This window comes from Paroedura picta, chromosome 3, assembly GCF_049243985.1.
Source record: "Paroedura picta isolate Pp20150507F chromosome 3, Ppicta_v3.0, whole genome shotgun sequence".
NCBI classification, from domain to species: domain Eukaryota; kingdom Metazoa; phylum Chordata; class Lepidosauria; order Squamata; family Gekkonidae; genus Paroedura; species Paroedura picta.
Window position 1 is genome coordinate 68,797,089 of NC_135371.1, and position 21,696 is coordinate 68,818,784.

The 21,696-nt window shown below is 43.5% G+C and overlaps 2 protein-coding genes and 1 long non-coding RNA gene across 4 annotated transcripts in view; 2 read left to right on the top strand and 1 right to left on the bottom strand.

Annotated features, from left to right (window-relative positions):
- The window catches only part of CLTB (clathrin light chain B), a 47,911-nt gene extending 45,559 nt beyond the window's left edge, over positions 1–2,352 (top strand). The window contains exons 5-6 of one of the 2 annotated variants that reach the window (XM_077326345.1): positions 129–182; positions 1,270–2,352. In XM_077326345.1, the coding sequence (XP_077182460.1) occupies positions 129–182; positions 1,270–1,441 (226 nt within the window). In that variant the 3' untranslated portion in view covers positions 1,442–2,352. The remainder of the gene's footprint in view (positions 1–128; positions 183–1,269) is intronic. The other variant, XM_077326346.1, reaches the window with a different exon arrangement.
- Positions 2,353–9,663: 7,311 nt separating this feature from the next.
- On the top strand, positions 9,664–16,439 carry LOC143832239 (uncharacterized). Its single transcript, XR_013229153.1, has 2 exons — positions 9,664–13,215; positions 13,315–16,439. It is a non-coding gene; the product is annotated as an uncharacterized LOC143832239 (long non-coding RNA).
- On the bottom strand, positions 13,969–21,695 carry HIGD2A (HIG1 hypoxia inducible domain family member 2A). Its single transcript, XM_077326364.1, has 2 exons — positions 21,457–21,695; positions 13,969–14,317 (listed from the first exon to the last, which is right to left on the bottom strand). The coding sequence occupies exons 1-2, from the start codon at positions 21,599–21,601 to the stop codon at positions 14,151–14,153; spliced, it is 312 nt and encodes a 103-aa protein (XP_077182479.1). The 5' UTR covers positions 21,602–21,695; the 3' UTR covers positions 13,969–14,150.
- Between the last annotated feature and the right edge of the window lies 1 nt (position 21,696).

Here is a 21,696-nt window from a genome sequence, read left to right on the forward strand (position 1 = left end):
ACCTATACTGTCCTGCATTATCAATTTCTGTTGCGCCATACACTGAGGGCACTAACCTCTCTTTCTCTCTTTAACTCTTTGCTGCCTCTCTGCTCTGCACTTTCTCCTGTCTTGGGGTCGTGCCGTAGGATTGCTGTCAAAGCCTTTTACCAGCAGCCAGATGCCGATGTGATTGGCTATGTGTACGTCTCTTTCCCTTTGTAATCTTTCCTAGGAAGAGCCACTTGTGCAGATGATGAGTGAGATTTCTAAGCTTTAAATTGAGCCTGTTGATTATGTTAGAACTCAGAGAGACATTTGCTTCCTGCTAGACATTTTACTTAGAGAAGGGGTTTCAGATGAATATTACAGAACAGGGTTATGCTGTACCAGCTACTCTAGAAAGAGCTCCCAGGCTCACACATTGACAGGTAATCATGTTTGACAATGTAGCCTCCTCTTTCATTAAATAAGTCCACTTTTTGGTATCACTGTACTAGATGCTGTCCTCAGAGCTAAGAGATCCATGAGTGATCTTTCCACACTAATTTCCTGAGGGATCAATGACTGCTCATTAGTAACGTCCTCATATGGCAGTTCCCAGCAAACGCATCTCTTGCAGAACTGAATGCTGTGTGGAATGAGGTTGCCCAAGTCCCACAGCCATCTGCTGGGTCACGCAAGTGACAACGCTCTGACGAATGAGACCTGTCCTCCCCCTACTTTCTCCTTCCCTGAGCCATTCAGTGACTTTTCAAAACGGAAAGTCTCATATTTATTGTTCCTTAAATGTTTCTTTAGATCCAGCCTGCCCAAGTTGTGTTTTGCCGAGCTGAATGTGCTGTTCAGTCTTGGTACTGTGGCCTGCTGGATGCTTGGCAGCTGCCATGTCACAGTCCCAGGTAGGCAGCAACAATAGGATCTTGGTTGAGTCCCCAGTTGGCCATCATAGATAGCTGGTGAGCTGTGTTCAGCTTGGCCCCTTGTGCATTCTGTAGGCAAGAAAGCAAATTCCCAGCGGTGCTGTTTTCTATCTCAGGTCGGCATCCCTACACTAACATTTGGATGCAGAGAAAGATAGGCTGCTGTTAGCTGTCAATGGCTGAAGTATTCCACACTCCCAAATATTCATGTTCAGCAGAGTTCCCCCAAGTAGCTGCATGTTCTATGAGTTCAGCACCTCAAGGGCTGTGAGTGTTCTCGGTAAAAAGCTCTGCAGTCTCCACCTCTCTGTCATGTTCACAGTGCTCTGTGGGTTGAGACCTATTTTCTCATTTGCCTTCTTCCTAGGGCCTCGGAGGAAGCCTTTCTGAAAGAATCTAAGGAAGAGACGCCTGGCACGGAATGGGAGAAAGTGGCCCAGCTCTGCGACTTCAACCCCAAGAGCAGCAAGCAGTCCAAGGATGTGTCCCGCATGCGATCAGTACTGATCTCCCTCAAACAGACGCCTCTGGCCCGCTAGCCTAGCTGAGGAGGAGCCGGGGGCTGGAGTGAGGATGCAGTTTACTCTGTTGCCAGAAGGTGTAGCTGCAGCACAACAGGCTTAGAGGGCCACCGGCAGGAGACCCAAAGCATCCCACTCTCGCCCCTTCCTCTCTCCTACCTTCACATCACTCTGGCCTGTATCCCTCCCCTTGATTTTACTTTGCTTAAAGGGTGCATTGGTATCTTTTTACACATATTTATTACCTGTGTGTTTCCTTGGGCAGCAGCCCTCTTCATTTCCTGCACCTGCTGCCTTCAGGAAGTTCACTCCCCCTTTTGCAGTGCTGGGAGCATTCATCTGCCCCCTTTCCACTGGTCAAAGAGGCCTGAGTCCCCTTCTCCCATCCAATTTGGCAGATACAGTAGACAAAGTGCAATTAATCTTTTCTGATAATTTGCCTCAGGTCCAGGAGGCAACACCAAATTAAAGGCAAGTACCATTGACAGGCTGAGTTTAAAGTTGTACCCAGGATACCAAAGTTCGAATCCTAGCTCTGTTGCTGTTTTCCCCAGTGACAATGATAATTTTTTTCTGACAGAGAGTTGGAACTCGCATGACAATTGGAACACAACCTTGGTACTGATAGGAGGTGATGTGTGGCAGGAAGAAGATCCTTCATGGCAAAGCATCCAAAGGGGAGAAAGGCTAATGATGAAAACTTTAAACCTGGTGCACCGAAACAGCCATGAAGTGTCTTACTTGAGGCGAATACTGTATGAAATTGAGAAATAGTGGTGGGGGTGGGAATGACCAAGTCATTTCTGGAAGATGTACTTCTATTGCATAAGGCACTCTTTCTCCTTGCAAGAAGGTGGGTCAAAAGGCAAAACTTTATTTGGACATAAGTAATGAAAACCGGGAAGAGCATAATTGTAGGAATGGAGTTGGAGTCAAACCTCTCTAGGAAGAAGTTATGTATTTGCTTGAATGGGGGGACACAATATGAGGTCAGCTGAAACACTTGCTTCCAAAGCTGTGTTTTTCTAAGTAAAGATAGGTGAAATGAGGGTATTGCTGTATGTGTGAGACAGGAAGGATGGTGGGATTCTTTTAGGCACTCGAGCAAACCCCCAATTCCATTCCTGCCTGACCACCAGCCACAGAATCAACATATCCTGTTCTTGTACCATCATCGAAGAACTTTACACCTTGGAAGCAGGTAACTCCGACCTGAGGATGTCCTGGCTCTGATATATACCGATCTCCTCCACATATAATCCATCAGCCCAGTTAAGAAGCAGATGGAGAAGGGTCTAGAACTTCACAAAAGAGGAACTCTGCTAAATGCTGAGTGATCGAAGGAGAGACAGAATCTATCCAGTGGCTTAATAAAGCATAAGAAGATTAAAAGTCTCTTATGTTATTTATTTAGGCTTTGACTCTGCCAAAACGGTCTCTAGATTTGTTTTCCGTTTTCAGTCTGGCTTTCGTCAGTGGCAATGAGTCCGTCCTTGTTAATATTTGAATATAATGAGGCAAATGCTCCTCAGGAGCATTTGCCTCATTATATTTAAATATTAACAAGGACGGACTCATTGCCACTGACGAAAGCCAGACTGAAAACGGAAAACAAATCTAGAGACCGTTTTGGCAGAGTCAAAGCCTAAATAAATAACATAAGAGACTTTTAATCTTCTTATGCTTTATTAAGCCACTGGATAGATTCTGTCTCTCCTTCGTCACTATTTTGGAATCGTCCATTTTTTTCGTGCAGCAAAGTGCTGAGTGATCAGCAGGTGATTTTTCTAATATTTGTTCCTTTCTATATTGCAGATTCCTGCAGTTATTCCCCTTCCCTCCCTTTAAATGGGAGGGGAGTAGCAGATTACTGCGGTTTCCCCTTTGGGAGTATGCTGTGCTGTCAGAATTCTCTCTCTGGTTGATTTAATAAAGGTTCTTTATCTTTAGCAAATGTAGAGATAGTCCTAGTGGAAGCTTTAATTTTTTTTAAGCAGCAAAACAAACAGAAGCACAAAGGCTACATGTGGCTATGAGAAAACCTGGGAAATTTGGGGCGGAAAAACGGCTTATTAGATGGAACTGAACTGGCAGTATTTAGTCTTAATTTTCATATATTTGTACTGAAGGACACATACAGTTGTAAGTTCAGCACCTATTAACTGAGTTCACCTTCCCACCCAGTGCAGGGTCCTCATATGGTGTGGCATCACCTCATATTTCCACGCAGGGGCATTTGTGTGAAAATGCATGGAAAGCGTAAAAGTCACCCAGCTCTTTCTAGCATGTTCTTTGATGATGTTTGAATTTTTCCTGATTTGGGTTGCCATACCAGTGCCTCAACCTGCAAAAGAATGTGATAAAGTTACCCCCAGAAGATTTTACAGTGACTGATTGGGACCTTTTGTCATTTTCATATTTATAAGATGCTGAAGGCACTTGGAAGCAACCGATATTCCAATAGGGAAGACAGTTCACCAGATTTATGTTTCTGGGCAATCAGGACCTATAGCGGTTTAGAAACAGAGTCCATACGAATGAACAACCTGGTAGTATTGGGGGAGACTTGCAATATGAGGGTCTAAACAATGGGCTAGTCCTCAGCACCGTAGCCCAGATCGAGTATGCTGAATTGAGATTTTATATTTGTGGCACTGTGTTCTTGGCCGGCTGCAGAAAGGAGGCAAAAGTGCAGAAAAACATGGAATTGTCATGGGGTTTTATGCATGTAGGGGGTATGTTTTATTTGGATATTATTTTTTGCAAGCTGGTGCAGATGGAGGGTTAGATATACAAATCACGCAGATGTAGAGGAAGAGAAGGGCCCCACACAGTAAGGTGGAGCCATGGGGAACAGAAGGTGCTCTGGCAGCTGTAGCTTCTCCTACCGCCCGCCACAGAGCAGTTCACAGCACAGACAAGATGGACAGGCTGCTATCAGTATGCAATGATGTTTCAACTGGCTGTCACAGCCCATGCCAATCAGGCTCTCTCTTCTTCAGTCTCAGGCTCAGCTTGGAGTTACCCTGTTGCCCCTGACATTCACTGCCCTTCTGTCCCATCACAAATGCCAGGAACAGCGGAGGTGGCATTCAGGGAAGGTGGGAAGCTTTGCCTACAGCTGTCCTCTTGCCCCACCCCAGCTCAAGATCTGTTAAATCATCTGTTTATCAATAAATTGCCCCTACTCCGGGAACTGAGCTAAGAGTCACAGCATGCTTTATTTCCACATTTCTATCTGTTGTAATTTGGGAAGTACAAGGGGGCAATGAACACATGTCTTGAGTTCTGGGCCTAGCAAATATGGTCATGCTAGAAATATGGCCAGTCTGAATCCCTTCTTCAGAAGGGGCATTTGGAGTACACTCTATTAAGAAACATACAGCCTGGTTCCAGCCATTTTATCCACACAAGACTGTGATCAGATTAAGTGTGTATATGAGGAAAATTGGATATTGTGAAATCAGAAATGATCCGACTCAACATCGGTCTGTTCGGCATCAGTGAACGACACTGGACAATGGCCACTTCCCATTCGAAGACTTCACAGTCTACTATTCTGGTCACGACAATATCAGAAGAAATGGTGTGGCCTTTATTGCGAATAAGATGACAGCTCATGCAGTGGAAAGTTACACAGCAGTAAATGACCGAATTATGTCCATCCGAATTCAGGGACAGCCAATGAACACAACTGTTGTACAAGTGTATGCACCAACCACAGCTGCTGAGGAAAATGAAATTTAAGATTTCTATGTGAAAATGCATGAAACAATGAAACAGGTGCCTCAAAAGGACATGATATACATTAATGGGGATTTCAATGCCAAATAGGTTTGGACTAGGTGAGCAAAATGAAGCTGGTGATATCCAGTTCTGTTAAGAAAACAAACTATTACTAACACCCCCTATGAACAACCAAAATGCCATTTATACACCTGGACATCTCCAGACGGCATATACCGTAATCAGATCAATTTTATCCTTTGCGGTCAGTGATAGCAGAGCTCCATTCTAGCAGTAAAAATATTTCCTGGAGCAGATTGTGGCTCTGATCACGAACTGTTGGTGGCCAAGTTGCAAGTCAGATTACATAATATCAAGAAAAATGTACCCCCAAAGAAATTTGATGTCACCAAGATTCCGCCAACATATAGAATCATAGAATAATAGAGTTGGAAGGGACTTCATGGGTCATCTAGTTCAACCCCCTGAACTACGCAGGGCACTCACATCCCTATCACTCATCCACTGTAACCTGCCTCCCCCTTGAGCCTTCACAGAATCAGCCTCTCCGTCAGAGGCTATCTAGCCTCTGTTTAAAAATTTCCGAAGATGGAGAACCTACCATCTCCCGAGGAAGCCTGTTCCACTGAGAAACTGCTCTAATTGTCAGGAACTTCTTCTGGATGTTGAGACGGAATTTCTTTTGAATTAATTTCATCCCATTGGTTCTGGTCCGTCCTTCCGGGGCAAGAGAAAACAACTCTGCTCCATCCTTTATATGGCACCCTTTTAAATATTTGAAGATGGCTATCAAATCCCCTCTCATTTGTTTCCTCTCCAGGCTAAACAGACCAAGTTTCCCCATCCTTTCTTCATATGTCTTGATCTCCAAACTGCTCAGCATCTTTGTTACCCTCCTGGACACGCTCCAGTTTGTCTACATTCCTCTTCAACTGGGGTGCGCAAAACTGAACACAGTACTCCAAGTGAGGCCGAACCGGAGCAGAGTAAAGTGGTACCATCACCACCCGTGATCTGGACACGACACTCCGTTTGATACAGCCCAAAATCTCATTTGCCTTTTTAGTCACTGAGTTGACTCATGTTCAATGTATGTTCTACTAAGACTCCTAGATCCTTTTCGCACATGCTACTACCAAGACAAGTCTCCCCCATCCTATATTAGTGCGTTTGGTTTTTCCTACTTAAATACAGAACTTTACACTTGTCCCTATTGAACTTCATTTTATTCAGTTTAGCTCACTTCTCGAGCCTATCAAGATCATCCTGTATTCTGATTCTGTGTTCGGTTGCATTTGCTACCCCTCCCAGTTTAGTATCATCTGCAAATTTAATAAGTATCCCTTCTAATCCCTCATCCAAATCATTTATAAATATGTTGAACAACACAGGCCCCAGGACAGATCCGTGGGGTACTCCACTTGTCACTCTTCTCCAAGAGGATGCTGAACCATTAACAAGTGCCCGTTGGGCATGATCTGTCAATATGTCTTTGAAGTGACAAATTCAAACTGATACTACTGAAAAGCTACCTGAGGAATTGTGGCAAGAATTTCAGTCTAAGGCCATAGAACATATACCATACAAAACACCAGTAAGAAGATGCAATTGGTTAATATCTGACACTATCAAAATTGCTGAAAAATGAAAAGCAGAAAAACTGCTGACAAGAGAAACAAATTCAGGAGGCTAAATGCAGATTTTCAACATACTGCCAGACAAGATAAGGAAGCGTATTGGAAGCAATGATGCAAGCAATTGGAAGAGGAGTGTATTAGAGGCCACGCCAGAAGCCTCTTTGCTCAGGTGAAACAAGTTCAGAGCACCTTCATAAAGTGTCCATCAAAAACAAGAATGGAAAAGACTTGACTGGCCAAGCCAACATTAAGGATCAATTGTGACAATATGCAGAAGAATTATATGCAAACATCATGGTGCCTCAGTCATCAGCCAAAAACACCCAACACACATTGGAACCGCCTACACTGGATGAAGAAGTGATCTGGGCTATGAAACAGCTCCCAAATAATAAGGCTCCTGGCATAGATAACATTCCAGTGGAACTACTCAGATCTGTTCCACCAGCAGCAATCACAGCATTATGCCCAAAAGTCTGGGAAACTGGCACATGGCCAATAGACTGGAAAAGGTCCATTTTTATCCCATTACTAAAGAAAGGTGATGCTCACATCTGCTCAAACTATCAAACTATAGTTTTGATCTCCCATACGAGTAAAAACTTATTGAAGATCATTCAGAACCGTCTCAAATCAGCCATTGATGCTCAGCTACTGGATGTCCAGGCTGGTTTTCGACATGGCCGCAGCACCCGAGACCATATTGCAAATCTGCGCTGGATTCTTGAAAAAAAAACATCAATATCAAAAGACCATCTATGCTTTATTGATTATTCTGAAACATTTGACTGTGTTGATCACAAGAAGCTATGGGATGCCCTACATAAATTGGGAGTGTCGTCCCACTTAACCCACCTTGTCAGTTCATTGTACACCGACCAGGAGGCCACAGTATGAACAACATATGGAGACACTGATTGGTTCAAGGTCAGCCAAGGAGTGAGACAAGGGTGTATCTTATCACCCTTTCTTTTTAACCTATATGCGGAGGTAATTATTTAGAAGCTTAATCTGGAAGAATCTATGATCGGAGTCAAAATTGGAGGTCATAACATCAATAATCTCCGCTATGCAGATGATACAACACTCCTTGCTGAATCGGAGTGTGATCTGAAGACCCAGATAGAGAGACTAAAAGAATAAAGTGAAAAGATGGAACTATACCTAAATATCAAAAAGACCAAGATCAAGACAACTACTGGTGGTGGATGCAGCCATGAAATCAAACAGAGAATAACACTGGGCCAGAATGTAATGTTAAGCATGAACTGAATATGGAAACGTTAATACAAAGTGAACGCCATTGTCTTCCCCATAACAAGCTATAGATGCGAAAGCTGGACTCTGCAGAAAGAAGACAGGAGGAGAATAGATACTTTTGAATTATGGTGTTGGAGACAAATGCTGCGAATACCACAGACAGCCAAAGATACCAAAAAGATCGTTTTAGAGAGGAGCAAACCAACTATGTCATTAGAAGGCTAAAACTCACTTACTTTGGACACATCATGTGGTCAAACCCGTTGGAGAAATCATTAATGCTCGGCATGGTGAGCGGCAAAAGGAAACGCGGTTGCCAAAGGAACTGCTGGCTCAACACGATCAAAGCCGATACAGGGACATATGACCATGGACCAACTGAAAGAGGCGGTCATTGATAGAGACGTGTGGTGACGACTTTCCTATAGAATCGCTGAGGGTCAGACACAACTGAACAGATGACATCATCCTGAGCAAAACTCCATATAAGCAGCTTATGAGAAGAATATTTAACAACAAGGGAGATAATAGTATTACATATTAAAACAAGTTTCTACATTACACTTCCCTCTAGAAGAAAATAATATGCCCAATATGTAATGTAGGTTTTCTTCTCATATACACCGACTTAGATTTGAACCATCACTTTACATTTTAGAATACTCTCTGGAAGAGTGGGGGGATATCTTTTCGCATACTCTAGTCACCATATGGGAAAGAAAATGTTGTTCAAGCATCTTAGTTTGTACTAGGCAAGCATGTCTTACCAGTCCCTAAAAAGTTGCAAACCTCTTGTTTCTATACATATACCTATACATCTTCTTTCCCTCTTAATAAAACAATAAGAGTGGTTGAGGTAGGCCGAGTCCAGGATCAAAATCGCTGGATTGACTCCTTGCCGCCGGACTGACAAGTGTGGACTGACTGGCCACTCTGCTTGTCCGTCCACTACAACGGCCCAATTGGGCGGCGCGTGAAGCATGCCTTCCAATTCCCCCTTGGACCTCCCCCCCCTTTCCGGCCGCAGCACTGGCTCCGCTCCCTCCCACTCCTCACCCGCTTCCCAGGAGGCACGCCACTTCATGCCAGTACATGCCACCCTCCGCCCTCCGCAGTACGTTGACACGGCTGCCGCTGGCAGATCTGGATTGCCGGCAGCGGCCACTGGCCACCGCCACCTGTTGCCTTCCGGACACCCTCCAGCTCGCCACCCGCATTGAACACTGCGACCCGGATGGCCCTGGCCGTTGGGTCCACGTACCTGGGGTGGGGGCTGCTGGAGAACGGCTCGCCACGCGGGGGTCTAGGCAGGTTTTGGGGGATGTGCACCTCGGTCCTTGGCCTGCCCCGTCACCTCCGCTCTCCCCTCCATCGGTGGCCCGCCTCCGACGCCCATGCCAACACGTGACCCTCCCTGGGGGCTGGAGGAGGGGCCTGGCGCGTGCCCTGGCCCCTTCAGAGCCCGAGTTCCTAGCCCCATAAACGCCTGCCGGGCCTTGGAGATGCCGCGCCAGGACTTTTGGGGGTAAGGGGGAGGACTGGCAGGACGGCTGCCCGGGGGCCGGGGGGAGGAAAGGGGATACTAGTGCCCATTGTATTTACGGATACAATGGGCTTTAAATCTAGTCTCAAGATAAATTGCATTATGTCTGGCAATTCCTTAGAAAAGACTGTTCTGTGTCTTAGCTAAGGAGCTCACTGTAAACTGGATATAACTTATCTGTATTCAGTGTTCCTGAGAATGCCTCCTCTTCCTCCTTTTCTCCCATTGAGTGAGTAGGGAGGGAGAGGAGTTGCCTTTTGCATTGACTTCCAGTAAAATTATCAAGTTTTTATTGTTGACACAAGCTCAGCATAACCTGGACTTGTGCATTAACAAATATTGTATTTCACATCTCGTTTTGTAAGGTGCTGAACATCTTTTACAAATAATAATAGATGGAAAAATGAGAACCAGTGAAAATTTTGATAAGGTTGGCATATAAGAAATAGTCTTTTATGTTAAGGAGGCCAGTCTTCTGAAACTCCTGGAATCTTTAAAACCCAGTAAGAACGACACAGCAAGTTAGACTGAATATTTTAAAAACACCAACTAGTTCTACCAATTATACATAGGCTGGAGAACACTGCCATGAACTAACTCCCCGCCAAGATAAGCAAGTCCTCAAGAGGAAAGGGGAAACAATCAGAGTACTCCAGCCATATGCAAGTTACTCATGACAAGGCCACAGTACTATTCCTTTTACGTCTCCACTTTGGCCTTATAAATTTTGACCTACTTAATGAGTTCAAATCCCCTGGGCTGGATGAAATGCACCCGAGAGTGCTCAAAGAACTTTCCAGAGAACTTGCACAACCCTTGTCCATCATCTTTGAGACCTCTTTAAGGACTGGAGATGTCCCGGAATACTGGAAGAGAGCAAACGTTATTCCGATCTTTAAAAAAGGGAGGAAGGATGACCCGGGAAACTACAGACCAGTGAGTCTGACCTCTGTTGTGGGGAAGATAATGGAGCAGATATTAAAGGGAGTGATCTGCAAACATCTGGAGGACAATTTGGTGATCCAAGGAAGTCAGCATGGATTTGTCTCCAACAGGTCCTGTCAGACCAACCTGGTTTCCTTTTCTGACCAAGTGACAGGTTTGCTGCATCGTGGAAATTCAGTTGATGTCATTTACTTGGATTTTAGTAAAGCTTTGGATAAGGTTCCCCATGATGTTCTGATGGATAAATTGAAGGACTGCAATCTGGATTTTCAGATAGCTAGGTGGATAGGGAATTGGTTAGAGAACCGCACTCAAAGAGATGTTGTCAATGGTGTTTCATCAGATTGGAGGGAGGTGAGTAGCGGGGTACCTCATGGCTCGGTGCTCGGTATGGTACTTTTTAACATATTTTAACATATATTTTAACATAACATATACTTTTTAACATATATTTATTAATAATCTAGATGAGGGGGTGGAAGGACTACTCATCATGTTTGTAGATGACACCAAATTGGGAGGACTGGCAAATACTCCAGAAGATAGAGACAGAGTTCAACGAGATCTGAACACAATGGAAAAATGGGCAAATCAGAACAAGATGTTATTTAATAAAGATAAGTGTAAAATTCTGCATCTGGGTCAGAAAAATGAAAAGCATGCCTACTGGATGGGGGATATGCTTCTAGGTAACACTGTGTGTGAACGAGACCTTGGGGTACTTGTGGATTGTAAACTAAACATGAGCAGGCAGTGTGATGCAGCGGTAAAAAAATCGAATGCCATTTTGGGCTGTATCAATAGGGGCATCACATCAAAATCACAAGATGTCATAGTCCCATTGTATAAGGCACTGGTCAGACCACACCTGGAGTACTCTGTGCAGTTCTGGAGGCCTCACTTCAAGAAGGACGTAGATAAAATTGAAAGGGTACAGAGGAGAGCGACGAGGATGATCTGGGGCCAAGGGACTAAGCCCTATGAAGATTGGTTGAGGGACTTGGGAATGTTCAGCCTGGAGAAAATGAGGTTGAGAGGGGACATGATAGCCCTCTTTAAGTATTTGAAAGGTTGTCATTTGGAGGAGGGCAGGATGCTGTTCCCATTGGCTGCAGAGGAAAGGACACGCAGTCATGCAATTTTCTGACCTGCCTGGCTGACAATTTCATTTATCAAATGGTAGATGAATCCACAAGAGGTTCAGCCATACTGGACTTAATACTGACCAACAGCCAAGAGTTGGTGGATGAGGTGAAGGAGGTAGGGACCCTAGGGGGAAGTGACCATGATCCTGCATTGAGCAGGGTGTTGGACTAGATGGCCTGTATGGCCCCTTCCAACTCTATGATTCTATGATTCTATAATGGGTTTAAAGTACAAGTACAACTATATAGACTAGATATCAGGAAAAAAAATTTCACAGTCAGAGCAGTTCAGCAGTGGAATAGGCTGCCTAAGGAGGTGGTGAGCTCCCCCTCACTGGCAGTCTTCAAGCAAAAGTTGGATACACAGTTTTCTTGGATGCTTTAGGATGCTTTGGGCTTATCCTGCGTTGAGCTAGATGGCCTGTATGAGCCCTTCCAACTCTATGATTCTATGATTCTTAAACCCTCATGCGGTTGCTGAGTACTTGACATACAACTCAGGCTACACTCCTATGCAACACTTGAGAATAAGTACCATTGAACTTGGATTTCTAAGCAGATGGGTATACAATTGTTCGGTAGGAATCAGTGGATTTAGTGGAACGTATTTCTGAATAAACATGCGAAGTCCCAGTCCTCTTGGCACAGATGTCAGCTGCAATTTGCCATTTTCAACAGAACAATGACAATCAGCTGAATGGAAGCTGAGCTCCATTAAATCCTACCCTTCCTTTAAGTCAGGTTCAGATATACTAAACAATCATGCTCTTGCTGCTATGCTGGGTGACTTGGCAGAATGAAAGCTAAACTAATCTAGGGCACAGTAATGGATTTGAGCAGGGAGGTCATTGAAAGTTTTTACCACAAGGCCTTTATTTTTGTGGTAAAATGCACTTCAAACTGCAATCTTCCCAGATTTTTCCATAGCTGTTATCTGCTGGGGGTGACAAAAGTCTGTACACAAAAAAGTAGGGTCTTTCCCATACAGTGTTCACTTCTGGAACTGAGAGTGATGCAATACCTGGGGGTGTACAGGATGCCATTCTGGACTACTCTGATGGTATTTGCTCTTTCCCATTGACTAGCAAACTATGTGTCAATAGAAAGGATGGGGAAAATGCTAAGTAAACCAAACCTTTCCTCCCATGCATCATATTTTCTCAGTCTCCTTTATGGTTGGACACAGAAACTGACAAATATTTGTTCTATGGTCCTACAACTGGATAGTAAACAAGGTTCTCATTACCAAAAACAAACATACCAAAGCCCTGCAATAATACAACAGTATATGGATAGCCTTATTGAACTAAGGAAACTATCAAGAGGCTGGGGAGGATGCAACATAGCTTGCTTCATCCAGCAGCAATTACTACTCGATACCCGGAAGAACAATTCCAACTCTGCCCATGGACAGCCACATGGAGTAGTTGTATATTACACAGCACTTTGAAAATAAACATTTTCCATCACTCCACTTCACATGCCTTTACTTAAATCCTGTGCTCTGAGCCAGGGGTAGTCAACCTGTGGTCCTTCAGATGTTCATGGACTACAATTCCCATGAGCCATGGTGCTCATGGGAATTGTAGTCCATGGACATCTGGAGGACCACAGGTTGACTACCCCTGCTCTAAGCCACTCATCTATTTCACACTTTCATTGCATCACCCTGTGTGAATCACAGACTACTGAGCATGAACCATGTACAAGCTCAAGTCATGTTACTGTTTTCTCAAGGCATACATTTTATCTTTTCCTACCTTCCTTTTCAAGCCAGCAGCTTGAGTACTCTTGGAATTGTTAGCAGCTGGCTAGAAGCTGGCACAAGTTTTCCATAAATAAAATAATTTTAAAAATCAGCAGGTACCAGGGCAGAACATGTACAGACTGACAGCTGGCAAAAGAGAACAGTAAGCAAACTTACACTTTGGTTGCATTTCCAAGTTGAAATGGGAACATGGTTTTATAGATCACATTGCCGTTTCATCACTACCTTACTAGACATAAGCATGAGTTAAAAAAAAGCAACTGCAATTGGAGGAGCCGTTCCCTGCTAATCAAATTTTATTAATGGCTGCTCACTGTCCCAGGGCCCTGCTTATAACAAGTATTTCCACTGTGTTTTGAACCATTCCATTGCCCATCAGGCAGTACAGACACTTCTGATAAGCTTTACTAATACCAGGTACTTAAGATATTGGCCTTGTTAGCAATAATGACCTTAGAACAATGGGCTGAAAAAAAACATTTCATACACTGGCAACAAGGTTGAATCATCAGCATGTATTCCATGTTATATAAGAAATGCTTAGAACACATTGGCATGTGATGGTCATTCTAAAAATATCACTGAAACTTCACTCTCCAAACTTCAACAAGTACCCTTCTTCAGGGTCAAGAGACCCATTTTTATATGCCACATAGGATATTACTGTATACTGGTAGCAGGTTTACTTCTGTGGTTTCATTGCTGTAATAGCCACCCCCACCATTAAGGCAACAATGGTGAATCCTTGGGCTAGAACACGGGCCCGCATCATCATCTGGGAGTGTTGGGTCTTGCCCCTCTTGAAACAGATGAGTCCATAGGACAAAGCTCCTGCTGTGCCAAGGCAGCCTATAGAGAAGGACAAGAAGAAGCAGTCAGTGAACAGAAAATGCTATTTCCTCTCTGGTCTTGTGAGCAGCTTCAGTTCCCCCTTGGCTATATAGCTGATTAATGGACCAATATGAAGGCTTGGCTTCAAGCTAAATATAAATTCCTAAATATGACTTGCCAGGAGGCAACATCATTGACCTTGGCCTCTATGTCCTGTTTCTTTGCCCTTCAAGTCAAATGGCTGGCTATAGTGTGAAACAAAGCTGGACCATACAGACTACTAACCTGATCCAACAAGTAGGTTCTAGAACATCAGGATCAGCCTATAGTTTCAATTTCTAGTGAAATTATAAACAGGATAGTAATATCATTTACTTTCTATGGGCCAATCCTTCCTCTTTGAAGTTACTTGTGGTAATTACAGTCACCTAGAAAGGGAAGCTTTGCTGTGCTATTACTTCAGTCCCTGATAGTTGCATGGCCAGGGGGCAAGCCACTTTGACTCCTGTCCTTGCTCACATATGACACTATCATCGAATCATTTAGGTAGCGGTATTCTTGATTTTCTGTAATGCTGGTCAAATTAAAAATTGTATTTATTTAGTAAGGGAGCAGAATCTTGGTTAATGGTTATTGGGGATTCCCTGCTAAGAGGTGTAGAGGCCAAAGTGTGTAGACCAGACTTGCTGTCTAGAGAGGTCTGCTGCCTACCTGGTGCATGCATCAAGGATGTGACAGAACAGCTAGACAGGTTCATCAAGCCCACAGATCATTACCCCTTCCTTCTCACCCATGTGGGAACAAATAATACTGCCCAGCAGAGCATGGAACATATTAAGAAAGACTCTGTGGATCTGGGGGAAAAGGTAAAGGACCTGGGAGCGCAGGTTGTGTTTTCATCAGTCCTTCCTGTAAGTGGCCGAGACATAGGAAGAGAGAGAAAAATTATGCAAGTAAATGACTGGCTACGTCAATGGTGTCAAAGGGAACGGTTTAGGAATGACTGAAGATGGCGCCGTACTAGCTGGGCTTCTGCCCGGCTCTTAAGCCATGCTGAGGGTCAGGAGCAAACGCACCTGGCAGACCTGAGCAGATACGCAAATCTTGCTCGCCGGTCACCCCAGGAACCGGGAACGGCATCCTGAGGGTCCTACAGATCCATGGAGACTGAGTTCTCCGGATCGCCGCGGCATGTGCTCAAGGTCATGATGGCGCCCTTGTCGTTAATAACTTTCTAAGCCTGAAACGACCAGTTGACCCTACATTCTTCCCAGATCATCTTTTACCAGACTGATAGGAGCCGGAGTCTGCAACAGTCTGCAACAGTAAAGACTGTGAGTTTTCTGGTTTTTCCTTTTTTTTCCCTACAACCTCTTCCCCCCCTCCTCAACCAATTTACTAGTGAATCCTTTCGTTGAGTGAGAGGCTCCCAGCTAATTACACTCATTAATCAAACAAAGAGAGAGCTTAAAGAAAAGAGAGACTTTAAAGATTTGTTGGAGAGAGTTCAGTGGGGGACGCTGACTTTATACGGAGATCGACAAACTGATAATTTTGGATCGCTTGAGCTCCCGCGAGACCTCATGAGACTTTCTGTTTATAATTCGTGACTGCCTAGAACTATAGAAAAATTAACTAAGGCACAGCTTTTCCCTTTGTTATGCGAAGGGAACTCAAAGATACTGAAAGCAGTCAACAAGGTGGAAAAGGAAATCAAAAGACTAAGAAAGAGCTTTTAGACAGAACCGACGGTTTGGAAAAAACAGCTGATGAAAACACAACTCAGCCAACAGTACTTCAAACGAGAATTCAATGTCTGGAAGTTAATCAACAGGAGGGGGAGAGAGCTAGCGACGTAAAAATTAAAAGCACCCTGGAAGAACTTGGGAAAACAGATTTAAGGAAGGAAAGCACCGAAAACCTTGAAGTCTATTTAGAGCAGGAAGTGACTTGGATCTACAAAATAAATAGAGTCTATTCAAAGGCGACAGCACGTAGGAAGCTATCAGGAGATATCTCTGTGCGACCAGAGGAAGAGATCCGGATTGACAAAGTATACAGAGCCTACTTAAAGGCGACTGCAAGCAAGAATCAAGCAAGTGACTTCTTTGGCCCTGACAGAAGGGCCACCAGAAATACTCTATATAGGAATCATCAGGCGACACTATGGAAAAAAATACAATTTCATTTTCTGCGACCACCTGAAGGATGTGATGAACAGTGGAGCATTCTCCTGGTTTCCTGTGGGAAAGACAGCAGCAGTAACTTTTAGGTCAGGGCCAATATATGAAGGGAACTGATTTTATATTACCTAAAACAATAATAGAATATATTCTTATAATAGATTATACTCTCATATGTATCAACAATTACTCTGCTAAGAAAGATGGTAGTAACTTCTAGATCAGGATCAATATGTGATGGGAACTGAATATGTATGCTAATATGTATGCTAAAAGAGGAAGGCAAACTATACTTCATATGTATTAACAAGACAGCAGTAGTAACTCTTAGGTCAGGGCCAATATATGAAGGGGACCGACTTTATATCACTTTAGATAATAATAGAATATATTCTTATAACAGATTATACTCTCATATGTATTAACAATCATTTCACTAAGAAAGATGGTAAAAACTTCTAGATTAGGATTAATATGTGATGGGAATTGAATATGTATGTTAAAAGAGAATGGCAAACCATATCAGCTGGTCGCTTTTTTTCTCTTTTACTTTTCTGTAAATGCTTTATATAATAATAAATAATAAATTTATTTTAAAAAAGGGAACAGTTTAGAATTCTGGATCATGGTCAGCGATGTCAATATGAGGGGCTACTATCGGGAGATGGTGTGCACCTCACAAGGGACGGAAAAAGTATTTTTGGGAGAACCCTTGCACACCTGGTGAAGAGGGATTTAACCTAAACACAAAGGAAGAGCGAGACGTAAATTCAGAACTTGGTGTGATGGCAAGATCTGAAGATGAGAAGATCGCAAATCTATGGGGAATGTTACATAAGCAGGGAACTGCTAGCTTACAAGGAAATTCAAAAACCAAAACCTTGAGGCGCACAAAGGATGGATTAGGATGTCTCTACACTAATGCACAGAGTATGGGAAACAAGCAGGAAGAACTAGTAGTTCTAATAGAGGAAGGGGGCTATAACCTAATAGGAATCACAGAAACTGGGTTGGATAATATTCACAATTGGAAGAATCGGGGGGTACAATCTATTCAAAAGGGATAGACAAGAAAAGAAGGGGGAGGTATAGCAATATATGTTAGGAATCTTTATACTTGTGAAGAAATATTGGTACTTGAGCATGAAAGTTCAGTTGAGTTTATTTGGATAAATATAAAAGGATTAGGAAATGAGAGTGTTATTATTGTAGGGGTCTGCTATAGACCACCAAACCAGTCAGAGAACTTGAATGAGATATTGATAGACCAAATTACACAATTTTCAAAAAAGGGGGAAACAGTGGTCATGTGTGACTTCAATTACCCAGATATCTGTTGGAAGACAAACTCTGCTAAAAAAACAAACTCCGTTAAATTCTTTACCTCTCTTGCCGACAGCTTCATTTCCCAGAATGTAGAGAGGGGAACCAGGGGCTCTGCTATTTTAGACTTGATTATCATTGATAGGGAAGAACTGGTAGATGAGGTGGAAGTAGTGGGCACACTTGATAGCAGTGACCATGTACTTTTGGAATTGTGAATTGTGGGAAAGAGAAAACCTTTACGTAGTCGTATGTATAGACTGGACTTCAGGAAAGCCGATTTTCACAGACTTAAAGGTATGTTTGGTAGAGTCCCGTGGTCAGAAAAACTTAGAGATGGGAGTCCAAGAGGGCTGGGAGTTTCTTAAAAGTGAAATACTGAAGGCTCAATCACAAACAATTCCCTTGAGAAGAAAAGATGGAAGGAGCCTAAGAGATCCAAGGTGGCTCCATAAGCAGTTGTCAAAAGATTTGAGGAGTAAAAAAGAGTCATTTAGGAAATGGAGGGAAGGCCTTATTACCAAGGATGAGTATAAACAAATAACCAATAATTGTAGGGGCAGTGTTAGAAAAGCTAAAGCTCAATATGAGCTTAGGCTAGCAAGAAATGCTAAACATAACAAAAAAGGCTTCTTTAGTTATATTTCAAGTAAGAAAAAGAATAGGGATAACGTAGGACCAGTGTGAGGATAAGAAAGTGAAATTATAACAGATGATGAAGAGAGGGCTGAACTGCTTAACTCCTATTTCTCAGTCTTCTCTTGTGAGGGAAATAGTGATCAATGTGGCAAAGACATATCACAACACGGGGGATGCAAATGGTGGCCTAGGATCACTGTTGGAACAGTTCACAAATACCTAAGTTCTTTAAATAAAACAAAGTCTTCTGGGCCAGATGAACTGCATCCAAGGGTACTAAAAAAACTTGCAGATGTCATCTCTGAACCTCTGTCCATTATTTTTGACACTTGGAGAACAGGTGCGGTGCCAGACGATTGGAGGTGGGCAAATGTTGTCCCCATCTTCAAGAAAGGGAAAAAGGAGGATCTGGGTAACTATTGACCTGTCAGCTTGACATCTGTAGCTGGCAAAATTTTGAACAAATAATCAAACACTCGGTCATTGAGCAGCTGGAACTGAGAGCTGATTTCTAAGACTCAGCATGGGTTTCGCAAGAACAAGTCATGTCAGACCAACCTTATCTCTTTTTTCGAGAAAGTGACTACCTTGCTGGATCAGGGGAATGCTGTTGACATAGTTTATCTGAATTTCAGTAAAGCTTTTGATAAGGTTCCACATGATATTCTTGTTGACAAGTTGGTAAAATGCAGTATGGATCCTAATTCTGTCAGCTGGATTGTACCAGAGGGAACTTGTTAATGGTTCAGCATCTTCTTGGAGAAGAGTGTCAAGTGGAGTACCTCAAGGATCTGTCCTGGGCCCTGTATTGTTCAACATATTCATAAATGTTTTGGATGAGTGATTAGAGGGGATACTTATTAAATTTGCAGACGATACTAAACTGGGAGGGGTAGCAACCACAACCAAAGACAGAATCAGAACACAGGATGATCTTGATAGGATCGAGAAGTGGGCTAAACTGAATAAAATGAAGTTCAGTAGGGACAAGTGTAAAGTTCTGCATTTAGGTAGGAAAAACCAAACACACCAATATAAGATAGGGGAGACTTGTCTTAGTAGTAGCATGTGCGAAAAGGATCTAGGAGTCTTAGCAGACCATACATTGAACATGAGTCAGCAGTGTGACTCGGTGGCTAAGGCAAATGGGATTTTGGGCTGTATCAATCAGTCAGTCAGTATCAAACAGAGTATCGTGTCCAGATCACGGGTGGTGATGGTACCGCTGTACTCTGCTCTGGTTCGACCTCACTTGGAGTACTGTGTTCAGTTTTGGGCACCCCAGTTGAAGAGGGATGTAGACAAAATGAAGTGTGTCCAGAGGAGGACAACAAAGATGCTGAGCGGCTTGGAAACCAAGACGTATGAAGAAAGGTTGTGGGAGCTTAGTCTGTTTAGCCTAGAGAAGAGACAACTGAGAGGCGATTTGATAACCATCTTCAAGTATTTAAAAGGATGCCATATAGAGGATGAAGCAGAGTTCTCTCTTGCCCCAGAGGGACAGACCAGAACCAATGGGATGAAATTAATTCAGAAGAAATTCCATCTAAACATCAGGAAGAAGTTCCTGACAGAGCAGTTACTCAGTGGAACAGTGTTCCTCGGGAGGTGGTGGGTTTTCCATCTTTGGAAATTTTTAAACAGAGGCTAGATAGCTATCTGATGGAGAGGCTGATTCTCTGAAGGCTCAAGGGGGTGGCAGGTTACAGTAGATGAACGATATGGATGTGAGTGTCCTGCATAGTGCAGGAGGTTGGACTAAACGACCCATAAGGTCTCTTCCAACTCTAGTATTCTATGATATGATTCTATGATCCTATATCGGTGCCAACTGCAAAAGATTTAGAGTGAAGATCTGTTTCCTGTTACAAATATTTAAGACTGACCAGAAGCACAAACCATGACCCCAATAAGCTAAAACAATAACTCCAGAACTAACCCAGAATGTAGTGTTATACTGTTTGTTTTTCTGATCCAATTATGCAAACAATCTAGGAACACCTCTGGGGATAAAAGCAAAGTAAAAATACATGTATATTAAAAATATTAATATCCCATTTTCTTCGTTGATAGGGAGTCCACAAAACCATTATGGTATTACAATTCCTCTAAAAACAGCAACAAGTGCCTCTTGTGGCGCAGAGTGGTAAGGCAGCGACATGCTGTCTGAAGCTGTCTGCCCATGAGGTTGGGAGTTCCATCCCAGCAGCCGGCTCAAGGTTGACTCAGCCTTCCATCCTTCCGAGGTCGGTAAAATGAGTACCCAGCTTGCTGGGGGGTAAAACGGTAATGACTGGGGAAGGCACTGGCAAACCACCCCATATTGAGTCTGCCATGAAAACGCTAGAGGGCGTCACCCCAAGGGTCAGACATGACCCGGTGCTTGCACAGGGGATACCTTTACCTTTTTAAAAACAGGAGTTCGGAGGTATGTCATGTCTTCTAGAATTGTCCCCATTTTTTCCCTTCTACAAAGGCTCTGTGCCCTTAACACTTAAGCAAGGGATCTCACTGAGTGACCTCTGGTCTTTGAAGCTCCTACCACTCTGTGGTGGGGAGAGGAATGGAATGTGAGTATAAGCTGCTTTGAGACTTCTTAAAGTAAAAAAAGCAGGGTATAAAACCCTACTCTTCTTCTGTAACTTATCCTACAGGATCAATTTGAGGGGAAAATACAGGAAGAGAGGACCATGCATACCGCCCTGAATCCCATGGAACAAGGACGGGACAGTAACGCTATAACTGCATGACAGGCAGAAATTCAACCGGCATAGCCTTGAGCTACTCATAGTCTATCAGTAATATACGCAGTACATATATCAATGCATTTCTATACCGTAAGAAAAGCGATCTCTGTTGAAAGAGACGCCTTAAAAAAAAGAGCAGGCAGGCTCCTGATCCTCGCCCCCCTCCGCCTTAAGTTCTCTCCTTCCTTCCGCAAAGGTCTCGTGCGCTGCTCATCCCTTCGGGAGCAAGATCTTCACCCTCGTCCTCAACGTCCCTCCCTTTTACCTATGGGCACAAGCGGGTTCTGGCGGGTCTTTCGTAGAAATTTTTCTCGAAAGGTCTCTTCGTGCTGCTGGAAAATGCTGGGCTTAAAGCCTTCGATGACGGGCGGGTGGGTGGGATCAAAGGGTGGCGGAGCACTCTTCGCCATTGGAGACCCTACAGCCGAGAGCCACAGGAAGAAAATTGTGCTTCTCTCACTACACTGTCCTTCCCCAGCCACCGTACCCGCCAGCCTCTAAGTGG

Bases quoted from the DNA above. Each gene is read 5' to 3' on its own strand.
- HIGD2A (XM_077326364.1), bottom strand. From the start codon at position 21,601: ATGGCGAAGAGTGCTCCGCCACCCTTTGATCCCACCCACCCGCCCGTC. The intron at 14,318-21,456 runs GTAAAAGGGAGG...CCTTCTCTATAG, and splicing joins GAACCCGCTTGTGCCCATAG to GCTGCCTTGGCACAGCAGGA.